At 45.7% G+C, this 14,606-nt stretch overlaps 2 protein-coding genes across 3 annotated transcripts; one reads left to right on the top strand and one right to left on the bottom strand.

Moving 5' to 3' along the window:
* Positions 1–2,298: 2,298 nt before the first annotated feature.
* LOC122367041 lies at positions 2,299–6,344 on the bottom strand. Its single transcript, XM_043339811.1, has 3 exons — positions 6,169–6,344; positions 5,549–5,898; positions 2,299–4,600 (listed from the first exon to the last, which is right to left on the bottom strand). The coding sequence occupies exons 1-3, from the start codon at positions 6,169–6,171 to the stop codon at positions 3,727–3,729; spliced, it is 1,227 nt and encodes a 408-aa protein (XP_043195746.1). The 5' UTR covers positions 6,172–6,344; the 3' UTR covers positions 2,299–3,726.
* A 2,783-nt stretch (positions 6,345–9,127) lies between these two features.
* On the top strand, positions 9,128–14,588 carry LOC122367040 (troponin C-like). 2 transcript variants are annotated; one of them, XM_043339809.1, is made up of 6 exons: positions 11,523–11,631; positions 12,585–12,612; positions 13,175–13,318; positions 13,413–13,532; positions 13,780–13,911; positions 14,336–14,588. In XM_043339809.1, exons 1-6 carry the CDS (start codon positions 11,629–11,631, stop codon positions 14,359–14,361), a joined length of 453 nt encoding a protein of 150 aa, XP_043195744.1. In that variant the 5' UTR covers positions 11,523–11,628; the 3' UTR covers positions 14,362–14,588. The 2 variants fall into 2 exon arrangements, with proteins under 2 accessions (XP_043195745.1, XP_043195744.1); XM_043339810.1 differs by having other exon boundaries at positions 9,128–13,318.
* Positions 14,589–14,606: the final 18 nt, after the last annotated feature.

Below are 14,606 nucleotides of genomic sequence, written 5' to 3'. Positions count from 1 at the left end.
CCTTTTCAAAAGAAGAGTTCAAAAGCTATCGATTGCTCTTCCATGCGTGTTTCTAGCTACCATACTTCCTGAGATAGCGGTATGTTTTCTGAAAAATATCATGACAATTGGCAAATTTTGACCTTTGATGACCTCTGGTGACCCCAATATTGCTCTAAGGAGAAAAATGACAGAAATACTTTCCAACTTACGCATTATGAGCTATCGACTGCTTTTTACTGCGTCTTTCTAGCCCTCTTAGTTTTTGAGTTAGAGGTGGGTGGTAACATATGCCCCCCCTCACTAGGGCGAAGCTGGCTGAGACCGCCACTGCACGGTAGGCGATCGGGCCGGTCTAGCCTCGCGAAACCTCAAAGACACTTTTTTTCCGAAAATTGGAAAACAACGCATACTAGTCGACAGAAAATTCATCAAAGATTACGATTAGTGCATTTGCATGGCTCAGGAGACATTTTTTCGTGGACAAAAGTATCGTTAAAGACAGCGTTCCGTAACACTTCATAAGGGGGATAATCACAGCCGATTTTTACGCTCTTTGAATATTTTGCGGAACGATGAAATTGCTAGGTGTTGAGCATTCATTTTGCATGGAAAGTGAAATTTAAATGTTTAGACGATTCAGCCATAGAAAACAAGTAGACAAAATCAGTTCAAAATGTCTTATAATTAGGTTGACTTTTTATATATTTTTTTCTACCACTGAACATTACACTCACTGAATTAACCAAGCCCAGCAAAAAAAGTTTTACGAGGATGAACTGAAAATAATGCTGTATCGCATGCACTAAGACACTATCTATTAGGGGAGCTAGTGAAAATTTGCAGCCACTTGCAGCCCTGGCATCCAGACACTTTTTTCATCTAAGGGTTGGCCGTGGCTTGGTGCACTTGAGCACAAGTGGTAAATGCCCCAAAGGGTGTTTTCGCGATAGCTCAAAACACCCAGGCAATAGAGAGCTGCAACCTGGCATACCTGACCTTTGATGCACGCTGGATCTTGTGACACCAACCGCACTTTCAAGTCAGGTCAGGTCACTGACCTATGACGTCATAAATGAACCTCTGCACGATCCTCAGATGTCGCAACCTTGCAACGCTCTCAGTGCCAGAGTTACTTTCACAGGGAGGTGAGACTTGCAGGATTTATTGTCCTTCAGAGGTCTTACAACTTGTATATCTCAGATTTTTCCTAAATGTCACATAAAGTCAGGTAGGTCACGTGACCTCACCTATAAGTCAATGGGGAAATATGGAAACTGTTATTTTGGCGCCAGGAATGATATTCAATTGTCTCAAGTACATGGAATCGTTACTTCATGCACTCGTTGCAAGATCTGATGCTGCATTTTTGCATTGTTGACCTTGCATGACGTCATTTATGACGTCACTAGGGTTATACGAGTTTATCGTCAATAACTGCCGATCAAATTGAGGTAGAGAGTCGACAAGGTCACCAATGGACTCCGGAAGACCTGCCGAATCGAATGATATGCGATATGACCTCCTTCGACCAACTTCGTGATTTGAAGACCTCTGACCTGACCTTGACTCGAGGTCAAGGTCAGGTTGACCTTACGGTGGTCTCACCCGAACAAAAGTATAACATTCGACGCGCCTGAGCAAGGCGAACACGACGATGTCAAAATCGTGGTTCTGCGGCCATTTTTGCGAAGTTATTTACCAAAAACCAAACCCGCTGCTTGGGTCACGTTATGAAACGGGGCCTTGCCGGGCGAGATTTACGCTGTTTCATGATATGTATAAATTGGTAGGGCATAATCGTTTGAATAAAAAATTGGTTTGGAAGCAATTTTCTATGAAGGTATACACCATTTCAATGTCCTACCCAGCTCATATCGTCATAAATTTCGACCTACCCTCAAAAGTATTCATGCGTTATTCGAGCAGCAATTAGGCAAATTGCAAGCTCGCCACAGAGCATAAATCCTATAATAGATAGTCCTTATTTAAAACATATGCTCATTGGATATTCAAGAAGGTTGCTCCTAAATATTGTGGTTCTAGCTTCAAAAACATGGATGTTATGAATGCCGATAGGTTTCGCGAGGCTACACCGGCCGGATCGCCCACTGTGCACTGGGGCGCGGGTTAATAAAAGTCAACACTCTGATCCTCCTAGAAGCTAGCTTGAATGTCCAAAAATGCATGTGCGCATTGCAGAGCACATGAATTTTCAATAGGACTCGGAAACAAGGAAACCGTTAAGTGCTATTACGGAATAAAAAAAGGCATTTGAGTTATGTGCGTTGTGCAGTATAAGTATCATATGGCTTTAACTATATTTTCTGACTGACTTTATTTTCTGAACAGGAAAACATGGGAGCAATATAGCAGAACATGAAAACATGGGTCACTATAAACGGGATCAGCCAGATGACTTGTCCGTGGAACAATCTGTTACATGTACCTATTTGGCCAATTTCATTACATATTATATTATACATTATAATCATGTCACACATCAGCAACCAAGCGGCAGAGAGGAGAGCCATGCTCTACATAATAAACTAAGCATAGCAATAACAAATTTATACATTTACCACATTTTACCACATACATTTACCACAAATATATAGCACAGCCACACTTGCAAGAAATATATATCATATACCTACCAATTCTGGGATGCTGTAATAAATATGTGATTCATTATATACTGTACTGGTGGCGTAGTCGGTTAGGCTGTAATTTCCAGCTGCTCCACCAGCTGTGTGTTGGTTGTGAGCTCTAATCGCTACCGTAACGTTTTTAATTAACAAAAACGGCAAACACAGGCTGACAGGTCCGAATAATCAGGAATCTCGAGGCGACGCTCGCGGAACATTTCACTGCACATCGCAGCGATGGAACACGAACACAAGACCTTGACTGGCAGCGACAGAGCGGAACAAACACTCGCTCGCTTACGCAGAAACTACGGGTGAGGCACCGACGGCAGCCGGCGGGCAACCGACAGATCGGCGGCGGCAGCAGTCCAGCCGGCGACGGCGGCAAGTATACGGCGGAGGCGACACTGACAGCTACGGTGTGGCTCTCTACTGCAGATCCGTGGGTCACGGCGTGGCCTCTACTGCAGATCCGTGGGTCAAAACAGATGGCGTCACCCCCGCCCGCGCTGCCGCCGCCCGCCATCTCACTTTCCAAGTGATCGCTTTTAGAAGTGGGGAAATAGGATATCTCGTCAGGCAGTGTTGTTGGATTTTAGAAATATGACAAAAGGAGTGTGTGGGATCATGGAAGGCCTTATACATCTAGCTAACCACTCTGTTCGCACCGCCATCGTAGCCTGGGGACAGAGGTTGAAGAAGAGGGAAAGGAACCAATGACCCTTCTGTAGTAGGTAAGAGCTATTGCCTGCTAAAGCGAGGACAAACAAATACATAAATATTGAGTATCTGTTACACTATGTTTCTATCTACGTGTATGGGCATTCGTCAAATGGCAGCTTAACAATTATACCCTGAGTGCATATGACACTGAATGTCACCAGATGTTCACGTCAGCGCTCCTTTCACGGCATACGCCGAATCGTGAGCCAGTCACGGAGTCTACCACGAGCGTGAGTTTCCGCAACAACGGCGCATTGTTCGGATAACAGTACTTTACTCAGCTGACCCAGTCCCATCACAATGCCGACAGCGCAGCGTGATCGCGACAGTTCCGAACGGCTGGTGCCGTTCGGGCTTCCCAGACGAAAGCGTAACATCACGCGCGGATTTTGCCTGCTACCAGCGACCTGGTAAGCGTCAGCGCCTTTTTTGCCAGCGCCGCTATGACTTGCCGCTCTCGCCGGCCTCGCGACGAGCGATCCCATCTGTCGGGACCGTTTTTGATGAGCAGAATTTCGTACAGCAGACTCACGGGTCTTTCCACGCCCGGGTACAGGTACCGTTCCTTTACCACCTTGTTGTACTCCCAGTGAACCATGTTGAAGCCCAGCTGCCGTAAGGCGTGCACAGATCTGTTGGCACGTCGATAGAAAGCCATCTCAAGGTTAGGATCAAGCTTGAAGTGTACCTCGAAGCCGATTTGTTCGACCTTGTCGAGAACGAATTCGCCGTCGCCGTCCAGCAGCTGCTGCGCCATCATGTCAAACTCGCCGCCCTCGGCGTCCATCTTGAGGTAGTGGATGGTGCGCCCCTTGTGGCCGAGGATGTCCATGATCTGGTCGAGGGTGTAGATCTGCCAGCCGAAAATGTTGACGTGTTTCTGACGGCCGATGCCGAAGTGGTGGAAGGTGATGCCGTCCGAGCGTCTGCCCTCGGGGTAGTCGATGCTGGGGTCGAACGAGTGCACCTCGCAACCGAAGGCCCTGGCGGCCTCGTCGAAGCTCCAGTCGTAGTTGATGCCGAACGAGTAGATGAGGCAGTCGTCGTGGGCAGCTGCCAACGAGAGCGGCTCGTCGAGACAGACGTGCTTGTCGCCGTCGGTCAGACAGTCCTTGCCGCTGGCCAGGCCACCCATTTTGAACATGCGTTTGCAGGAGCTGGTCGGTACCTCCGGCCAGTCAAACAGGTAGCGGAACATGACCTTCTCTTTCTCGGTAAACAGCCGCTGATTTGATGGCGTAGTGCGGTTTCTGAAAGCAATAACACTATTGTGAGGCGCGCACTGAGAGGGGCAACCAACTTTATTTCGTATTCGGATGTTGGAGTTTGCTTGGATAGGTCTACATTTATAAGCACACAAATAGGCTTCATTGTTATCTTAGGAATCAGAATTGCATGACCGGACCAGCCACTGTGGTAATGGAAACTGGGGAGGGGGCAGGGCTAAAAACTGCGGCCGGGTCTATTCGAAAACGCATTTTGGTTGTTTTATAGATTAAAGAGACGTGACATTTGCCACCTAAATAATTGCTCCATTTCGAATGGTGAGGGCAAGGCGACATTTGTGAAAAGATGACATATACCAAAATGAGCCATCAGACAGAGCTTCGGGGTCGGGCAAAGAAAAAGCTGACACTTTTTAGTTAGACGCAAATCATTGAGGAATGAACTATTGGTAAATTAGCCCGCGCCCTGCTGGGACATTCACTATTCAGTCGAACGCCACCCCTTCGGATGGGAGTGTCTACTTCCCTTAGGCTAGGCTAGGCACCCCAAGGCCCATTTTTGTGCTTTATTCCCGGACGGATAGCCGCATGAAACTGAGAAAACGGTAAGCGAACGCCTTCAGCACTTTGTATCGTTTCAGAATAACATATTTAGCCTGAGTAGGTCACAGCCCACAGGTCAGATCAAGGTCAGGCAAAAGGTTAAAAATGCAATTTTCAACGTTAATGTACAGATGTCGTACAAAGTTCGAGGCCATGTCAGGTCACATTGAACTATTACAATGTAGCCATTGAATGGAACTTGCGTGACACGTATTTGATGAGTCATTTATCCGAAGAATGCAAGGGTGATGCTCAAAATACGTAATTTTGACCGAAGCTGCATGAAGATTAGGTCGAGGTCAGACCAGCGTAAGGTCAATGAATGGAGGAGGATGCAAGAGAAAAACCATTTCCCCGATCATTACTTACGTGAAACAGCTGAGCGGATTGTGTTCCATTTTTCTCGCATTTTCGCCCTTCGATGCCACTGGAAATGTGTTTGTAAATAGAGGGAAACTCTTCTGTGATTCTCTTGAGCCTTTCCCAGCACCACTGCTAGTCGCGATGTGGCCCAGGGAGTTCCGATCTTCTTCCCAATCATTGTGCTGGGCGTGGGGCTGGTCAATTGGCTCCAGAGCCACGTCAGCCGAGGAGTGAGTCGTCCCTTGTCTACGGGGTGACAGCGTGCCGCACATCACCATCCAGAATATGGCGCCGCAGAACAGGGAGGTCCTGACCATGGAGGAGCGACCCAACAGGTAGTGGCGGCGGCAGACGACCTGTGGAGGTAAGCCACACTCATTGGAATCCACTGGTGGATCTTGGGGGCGTTTATGACGATGTTTTACAGGCAAAAACTATTATTCTATTATAACTAGAATAAAAACAATTATTTATTAGTCACACAAACAATGCTCGTTATAATTTTAGTTAAGCATGACCTTTTAAAAGTACCTACATAGAAACCAACCAGCTATAAACGAATTCGCCAGAGAATTCAGATCTAAGCAGGAGTATCTCAGCTGCGTGGAGACCGGTCACTACCTCACCATGTTGAACTCCTCGGCGGCACCCACTCGATCGCCCACCTACGACCCGCCGAGGCCAGAGCTCCTCTCGCGGCGGCACCCACTGTGGATCGCCCGCCTACGACCCGTCGTGGCCAGGGCTCCTCCCGCGGCCCGACCGCCGCTCCAAAGCGCCTGCTGTGGACTGGCGGCCAACCGGCGCGGGGCCGGGAGCCTGCTGCCTCCGGCGGTGGCGAAAATGGCTGGCGGTCTCAAAAATATGGTGACTCTTTCGATAGGGGAAGTTATATTGGTGTTAGAGTGAGTTTGCGAAATCGGTGGATCCGCGGAGTCCCTAGGGAATCCACGGAGTCCCTAGTGGCTCCGCGGATGAACATCAAGTCTATAGTATATTCGCGGATAAACGGGCGGGGATCCGCGGATGAACAAGACTCTTCAGGATAACCGCGAACTCCCTGAAGAGTTGACGAGATCCGCGAACCACCCGGGGAATCCGCGGAGTAACGATTCATTCTAGTGAGTTTGCGAAGTTCCTATGCGTTTCGTGCAGCTATCTTATGACAAGAATGCAAGGCATATTGGATAGATCGTCTGCGACTTAACCCACACCCGTATTGGTGTTTTCCCAGTTGCTGTTGGAATTCACCGAGTAGGTACCGATTCATTCTAGTGAGTTCGTGAATTATTCTTTCACCTCGCTTAGACGTCGCTCGCAAATATTAAAGGAAATAGTTCACTTTCACGAAATTATTTTTTTTGCAATGGATTTATGATTTTTTATGTTCAAAATGATCAGCAAAGAAAATAAAACCTATTTATAACAAAAGATTATTTTCTATATTTTGATATAAGAAGAACTTTTCAGTTTCTGTAAGGCACAGGCGATCCAGTATGAAAAGAGCATGGGTTCCGAAAATTCTTCAGAAACTAGAGAAATTATCGCGGCCACCGGCATTTGGGCGATCTGCTGCTGCTGAATGTCCTTATTGATCAGTACGAGAATTTCTCTTGAGTTCTCGTAGATAATTTCACTAGTTTCTGAAGAATTTTCGGGACCCATGCTCTTTTCATACTGGATGCGAATATATGCAAGGCACACATCCTCAACGCAATACACCTTTTTCGGGACGAGAAATAGAATATCTTTGCCTAGGGTGATCGTTGGACTGTAAAAGCTCCTGATTTATGCTCGTCTCAGCCCAAGCTACGGAACTGCTATTCCAGTTCAAAACCCATGTTAAAAAGTGAACTATTTCCTTTAATATGCAATTAAATAATGGACGGTAAGCCATTTTTGGCGTGGTTGAACTTCTGCGATCAGTCTGCTTACTTTTCTCCCAACCATTAATGGAAAGCTGGAAAGGCTACCGCGCATCTGAGCGATTATGTGAATGTATGCAAGTATGTATGCATAACAGTAATGCTCACTCTTCTCCAGGGACGAAGCTTCCCGTAGAGTTGGTGGGGCAGTTGCCCCCCCCCCCCCAACTTGCCCTTTTACCACAGCCGACCTGACTCGACCGGTCAGCACCGCGCCTACAGACGCTCCAGCCCGGCGCCACAGTATCTATTCTGGGGAACATTTGGACTGGAGGGGCAATGGCAATGCTGAACTTCGATACAAGAACCCAACACTTACATATCAACCCGCCTTTGAATATAGTTATTTGACCCAAGTTGACCGTAATTGGCTGAAGCCATTGCGTACTTGCAAACAAACTAATGAAAACTTAATCACGCATTGGCATTAATTGAGGTTGTTGGCTGTTGCGTCTCAAAGGCTATTAAAAAGACAGGATGTCCCCTATGCTATTTGAAATCGACCTGGAATGTCAACCAAATACCAATTGGCCTGGGGCCGTATGGTTTGGGTATTATTGGCTTCTTCTATGTAACCACGGAAAGCAAGCTATTTTTTTCCGCGAAAGGTTTGGCTCGATCAGGGGCCGCACGGCAAGGGTTCCAACGGAACCCTCCCCCACGGACCCCTCCTCCCGCACACGGTAGCGTCCGAGAAAACAATAATACGGGCGAGGGTTAGCCCTCGCCCCGTTGGGGGAGGCAATTTGCCACCCCCCTATGGTTTATCCTGAATGCCAAATTTTTAGTTCCTTCCCGGGCATCAATTTGACATCTTCACACAAAATTTCAAGTCTTACGTCACCTTAGGTCAGGAGTTATTGAGGTCAAACTGAGGTCATGTTCGAGCAAAAATGACCAAAAAACATGAAATCTTGAAACCATCACAAAAGCTACGGTTACCAAGCAATTTCAAAGTTCTTTATGTGGTTGTGTAGAAATAAAACGGCGCTAAAAAACTGTTATCTCAAATTTTTAATATTGTGGGATTTTAACCCCCCCCCCAAAAAAAAAACTTAGTCTTTTTTAGCAAAATGCAAAATTATCCCAAAATTTTACGAAAAAACGGAACATGTATGATAGTCCGTGCGCTCTTCTATCTCCATACCAAATTTTAGATCCATATCTCCTTTTTTGGCCAAGCTATGCGAAAAAACTGTTCAAAATTGATGACGTCAATTTTTTAACTCAATTTTTTAGCAATTCTAGACCACGTAGCGCAAAACAAAGACCACCATTAGGCTCCCCGTGACGAGCTGCATCGAATCGATTACCATTTTAAAAAATCAGCTTAAATTTGACCTAATTTGACCTGACCTTGACCTGAACTTCACCAGAACATAACCTTAACTGGCCCCAAAGGCTGCCTGACCCACATAATCGCATTTGTCATGTAAAATGGACCATAAAACATGCATCATATGATATTTTCATATTGTGACCCTCAGTGACCTGACCGCTGTGACCCGACCTGGTATCAGTGACCTCAGATAGCGAAGTATGTGTTTAACGAACAATGAACCATCAATGGTTTTCAATAACTTACCAATTTACTCGATTTCACAACACATTTCTTGAAATGCCTGTAAACGGTGAAAATTCAACATTTGACCTGACCTCACTCGCTTTGACCTAGGTCAATGAAATTGGGTCACAAGGTAGTTCTCCGCCGTGGCTACCCAACACTGTTTGCGGCTTGTTGCTATGTTGCGTGGTTCTCGAGATCTTAGGGGGAGGGGGCCAAAATGCCCCCCCCCCCACACACACACAACAGGGCGCGTTGCTCCGGCAGACCCCAACGGGGCGCGGGTTAAGTCGCAGATGATCTACCCAATGCATTCTAGTCTAGGTAGCTGCACGAAACGCATAGGAACTTCTCAAACTCACTAGAATGAATCGTTACTCCGCGGATTCCCCGGGTGGTTCGCGGATCTCGTCAACTCTTCAGGGAGTTCGTGGTTATCCTGAAGAGTCTTGTTCATCCGCGGATCCCCGCCCGTTTATCCGCGAATATACTAGACTTGATGTTCATCCGCGGAGCCACTAGGGACTTCGCGGATACCCTAGGAAATCCGCGGATCCACAGATTTCGCAAACTCACTCTAACATTGGTAAAAAAGAGCATGCTCCAGAAATGTTAAATGCAGTCTTGTCTCTGCGGTGATGAAGGGTCTACCTTCAACAATTGCAAACGAGTTGTTACCCAAGACAGCATGCTGCTTTCGAAATCATTTCGGATAACTTCTTACAATAACATAAACTTGTGATACTAAAAACATAAGATTGATGTTCTTACAACTGAAAATACCGTATAACGGCGACAATTTTTAAATTGCTATAGGCGACAGCCTAGTAAGCTGTTAATGGTTATGATGGTCACAATTGAAATATATTAAAATCCTAGAAGACGTCGAAAATTGAAAAAAAAAACGTTTTCTTGTATGTGTCACTCATCCAAAACGTAGGTGCATGAATACATACTAGACTTCTGGACACCCATCCAATTCGCTGTACATTTTCTCCTTCGTTTAACAAAACAATAGCCGTTCTCACGACGGGCCTTGTGTGGCGCATGCACCTAATTTGACCAGATCTGCACCAAGTATCTCTTGCAACAAATATCTTCATACCGTTATTACATTTCAGTATTTAAATCGAAAATAATGTATAAAATTTGAAAAAAAAACAAGCATATAAGCAATAAGTGCGGCCAAAGCTGATTGTTAACAAGAAACAGAATGAACCTAATATGACCAAATCTACACCAAATCCGCACCAAATATGAACCAAAAGTGTACCAGATAGCCATCGTGAAAACGGCTAATATCTACGAATTTTGTACGCATTTTATCTTTTTTGTAAATGTTTAACGCCCATGGTTTCGTGCGGAAACTACGTTTATTTTCCTGCAAAATATTCAAGGCTGTTATGAACATTCAGCCTAATGAAATAAACAGACCCTGCTATAAATAGATTCCAGTCGATTTCTAGACGTCCATCCACGTCTAGCAGGTAGACATCGTTAGCTGAATCATGGCACCTGTGAATGTCTATATCAACAGTTGCGCCATCCTGACTGTTAATGAGTTCCGTCAAATCTGAAGTCTGGGCACCAAAGATGTCTTTCAAGATTAGCGAGCCTCGATGCGTGTCGCTCTTAACCGTTATGATTGGTACTCCTCTATTCACAAATATTTGTTATAGGTTTATTTTGGAAAATCTATTCTATACGAATCATCCGAGATCAACAATGCAAAGGTCAATAGACATCGAACCCTGCAAGGAGTGTATGAAGTCACGTTTCCCTGTGCGTGACATAGTCTTCGACTATTTCGGGCGCAAAATTAGCGGTTCCCGTATTTCTCCCATTGACTTAAGATGGTGAGGTTACCTGATCGAACTGATGAACTGAAGACTGATGAATTGGTGGTGACCTTGCTGAAAATATGAGGTATACAAGTTGAGTGGGCTGGAGAGCTTGTTAACGCTGAGGGCGTTGCGAAGTTGCGACATTTTAGGACCATGCAGAGGCCTACGACATGGGTCAGTTAACTGGCCTGACTTGACCTGACTTGAGTTGATTCGGTTGGTTCACAAGAACAATCAAATTAGTATTTGATTCAAAGGTGGGAATGGGATAATGCTTATAATACCGAAATATGTAAGTACAAAACAAAATGAAAAAAAAAAAACGCGAAAAGATATTGGTAACGTACTTGACTGCAATCCTATAGGTAATAACAATCACATAGTGTTCTCATATTTACGATGTAAACCCCTCGTTTCACTTGCTTCTGATTGCAAGTCGTCAATGACGGCGGTGGCCCTGTGACTGTCAACATCCGGCTGTTCCCACTCTGGTGGTGCGATCATGTGACCTCAGCGCCAACGCCAACATTCGCCCTGTCACCGGAGCCCCTTACGCCACGCGCGCTGATGGCCTGGAAAGCGACTGGAACCGCGGCTGGTAAACAGAGACCAAATGGAGGACCGGTAAAATTAGTCATGGAGACCACGGGAACGAGGTGAAGGCAGAACGGGTGGTCAGTTTGAGAGGAACCGTTGGGTCGAAGAGGTCGCCGGTTCCGCAGGTCGTGAAGAGCAGCCCTCTGACATCTGATCATGGTCAGTATCCGCCAGTGGCCCGTTAGAGTGAAATGAGCACAGTCGTGGACCTCTGTGCCATATACCTACCTTTGCATACCGATATGGAGGGATTTATGTCCCTGCACTCAGTGGTGGCCTATCCGACACTAAGCTTTTTGCAGCCTGCCAGCTGCGTGCCTGCCTGGCGCCGTCTGCATTGATAGTAGGTTTTTGTTAGCATATGGGGCCACCCCTTCCCTCCTTCCCTCGTGCTGGGCTGCTTCTGCGGGCGGAGGGCAGTGACCTTCTAGTGATAACCTATACAGCGACTCGCCGTCAGGCCATCACCGGTCACCAGCCCACGACATTTCCCGGTGTCGTGTCGTGAGGAGTGTCACCAGCTCTGCGGGCTTCAAACACCCTATCTTATCAGGAAGGCCCACAGTAGTCCACCAGCCTGCACTCTGACCTAGTGACCCGACTTCACGCGGTCAAATAACTAACATAGATCTAGCATTAGGAATGTAAATTGGCCGTGCCTGAAATCGCGGACCTGTGTGCATAATGGACGCTTTTCCCATTGTTGAATATGCTGAAATAGTTGCAAGCTAATAGATACCTATTGCATATGCAAGGACGTGTAGCTGCATGCTTTTTGATATACCTTTTAGGTATATCTAAAAGTTCCACGACAAATCCACGACAAAAATTACTTGTTATTTCATCCTATTAAGATAATTTCCCCAATGGTGACAAAATATGCAACATAATCAGTTAGGTACGTATGTTCATTATGTGCAGTTGCTTTTGTATAGTGCGATCTATTCAGCGCACAAAATAGGTATATGACACTGTTTTATTAATTTCCCCATATTGTTGGTCTTGGAATTGTGAGTGCTGCTGGGAGCTACTCCACGATGTGCAATCTGGATTGCACGGCTAGGATTATAAGGCCTTGCCTTTGACTCAATGATGCGTTTCGTGCTCTGCAGGACGAGCTAGAACCGGAACAGGTGGCCAGTAAGTAGTCTATATGTGACGCGTCCGTCCAGCCGTGTTCTCTAATCCATGTCACTGTCCAACGTCCGAGGTCATGAAGATCCTCGCACACATGTAACGGTGAAGTCGTAGTTGTAGATAATGCATTGCGTAGTGCGTTAGTCTATAGCCGCTAACACTAATGTGGCGTGTCTTCGTATTGTTGACCATCAAGGCATGTTCGTCGTTCAGTTTTTATTCTATGCCCGATAGCCTATAGCAATGGGTTTTAGCATGAGTTATCATTCTTTACGAGACACATTGATTTTTTACAGACATGAACTTTCGAATGCGAGACGCTTTATAAGGTCGGTAAGTGTTGCATAATAGGAAGATCAAATCAAGGTTGCAAAATTAGTCAAAAACTAATTACAAAGATATATGTGCTCATTTTAAACCGAAATGACAAGTCATATTATATCTATCAACGATCCCGCGATGCACGAGCTCCGCAATATTCCACATCAACGTTTTAAAACGATGTTTCTTTTGAACCCTTCCAATCGTATCAGCATAACTGAATATTCAAATGTTGCTCCGGCAGTGCTGAAGAAGGCTTTCGACGGCTTCGACCATGAAAAGAAGGGCGCCATTAGCACCGACCTGGTGGGCACCATCCTGAGGATGATGGGTCAGGCGTACAACGCCAAAACGCTGCGCGAACTCATCGACGAGGTGGATGCCGATCGTGAGTTCATAGCCGAGGGGCCGGGGAGAAATATACGGGGAACGGGCGAAAAGGAGGTTCGAAGAGTTTGTCACGCTGCCCCCTTGTCCTGCAGACTCCGGAATGCTGGAGTTTGAGGAGTTCGTCACGCTGGCCGCCAAGTTCATCATCGAAGACGACTCGGAGGCCATGGCTAAGGAGCTGAAAGAGGCTTTTCGGCTCTATGACAAGGAGGGTGAGCTTAGACGCAGTTGGAAATTAACTTGAAGACATCATTACAACTGACTGGGGGAGCTCAAAATGGATTTAGCAAAGGTGGTACGCCTAATGTCTTGATGTTTGAAATGTAAAATGCATGAATTCAATCAATGATCTTAGCAACATAAAAGGTGACTTGATCTGTACACGGGTTTACCTACCTATGGAAGCGCACCGCGTGTAGGTATGGAATTATTTTGGTACGCACTATAACCTTGTTTCAGGGAACGGCTTTATTCCCACTTCATCATTGGCCGAAATCCTGAAGGAACTGGATGACACACTAAGTGATGAGGACCTTGAAAACATCATCAAAGAAATCGATACGGACGGATCCGGTACCCTCGATTTTGATGGTACGTTTGAGGACATACCTTAGTCCTGTTAAAACTTAATTGCTATTAATGAATATTTAACAAGTAACAATTTACAATTAACGTTTTTATAACGATTCTAGATAATTATTCAAATAGTGTCATTCCGGTATTTTTTCAACCTGTAGACTTTTTACGCGCAGAATATCGGTTCAAGGAAGCGGTTATAATCCTTCTCGTCGTTTTGTTCCTTATCGTTCCGTTCCTTAGCTATCTAAGCCAATGACCTATAGATCGGGAGTTGACGGTGCTCCTAAATGACATGCAATGCAAATGACCTAAATGACATGCATAGTTGTCATGCAAGGCCAACAATGCAAATTGAGCCGACCGGGTCATGAACTGATGTACAGACATGACTATTGGCTGTTATGGTCACGACATAACTGGCTGTTATTTGTTGCAGAATTCATGGAAATGATGACTGGCTGAAAACCGTGGTGGAACAAGTTAAAAAACGCACGCACGCTATCACTCACATCTCCGGAGCCCAACTGTTCTGCACTATGGTTCTGCTTTGCTCATATGCAATAATGACACGGAGCTACAAGAAAAAAATAGCACGAGCGTATTTCGCACCTTCACATCGTAATGGCTAGCATTTTTTTTCTATGCCTGTGAACATGTTTGATATAATACATTTTCGAATAATGGGATAATCATGGCATTATGTGTCT

The sequence above is a fragment of the Amphibalanus amphitrite genome, unplaced genomic scaffold (assembly GCF_019059575.1).
Source record: "Amphibalanus amphitrite isolate SeventyFive unplaced genomic scaffold, NRLGWU_Aamphi_draft 000846F_arrow, whole genome shotgun sequence".
Lineage (NCBI taxonomy): Eukaryota > Metazoa > Arthropoda > Thecostraca > Balanomorpha > Balanidae > Amphibalanus > Amphibalanus amphitrite.
Note: the sequence above shows the minus strand (reverse complement) of the source record. Positions and strands in the feature narration are given on the sequence as shown.

What these genes read in the sequence shown, in the direction of transcription:
- LOC122367041 (XM_043339811.1), bottom strand. An exon ending in AATCCGCTCAGCTGTTTCAC is followed by an intron (nt 4,601 to 5,548) that starts GTAAGTAATGAT and finishes TATTGCTTTCAG; the next exon opens with AAACCGCACTACGCCATCAA.
- LOC122367040 (XM_043339810.1), top strand. Translation starts at nt 13,033, where the DNA reads ATGACAAGTCATATTATATCTATCAACGATCCCGCGATGCACGAGCTC. An exon ending in CGACGAGGTGGATGCCGATC is followed by an intron (nt 13,319 to 13,412) that starts GTGAGTTCATAG and finishes CTTGTCCTGCAG; the next exon opens with ACTCCGGAATGCTGGAGTTT. An exon ending in CGGTACCCTCGATTTTGATG is followed by an intron (nt 13,912 to 14,335) that starts GTACGTTTGAGG and finishes TATTTGTTGCAG; the next exon opens with AATTCATGGAAATGATGACT.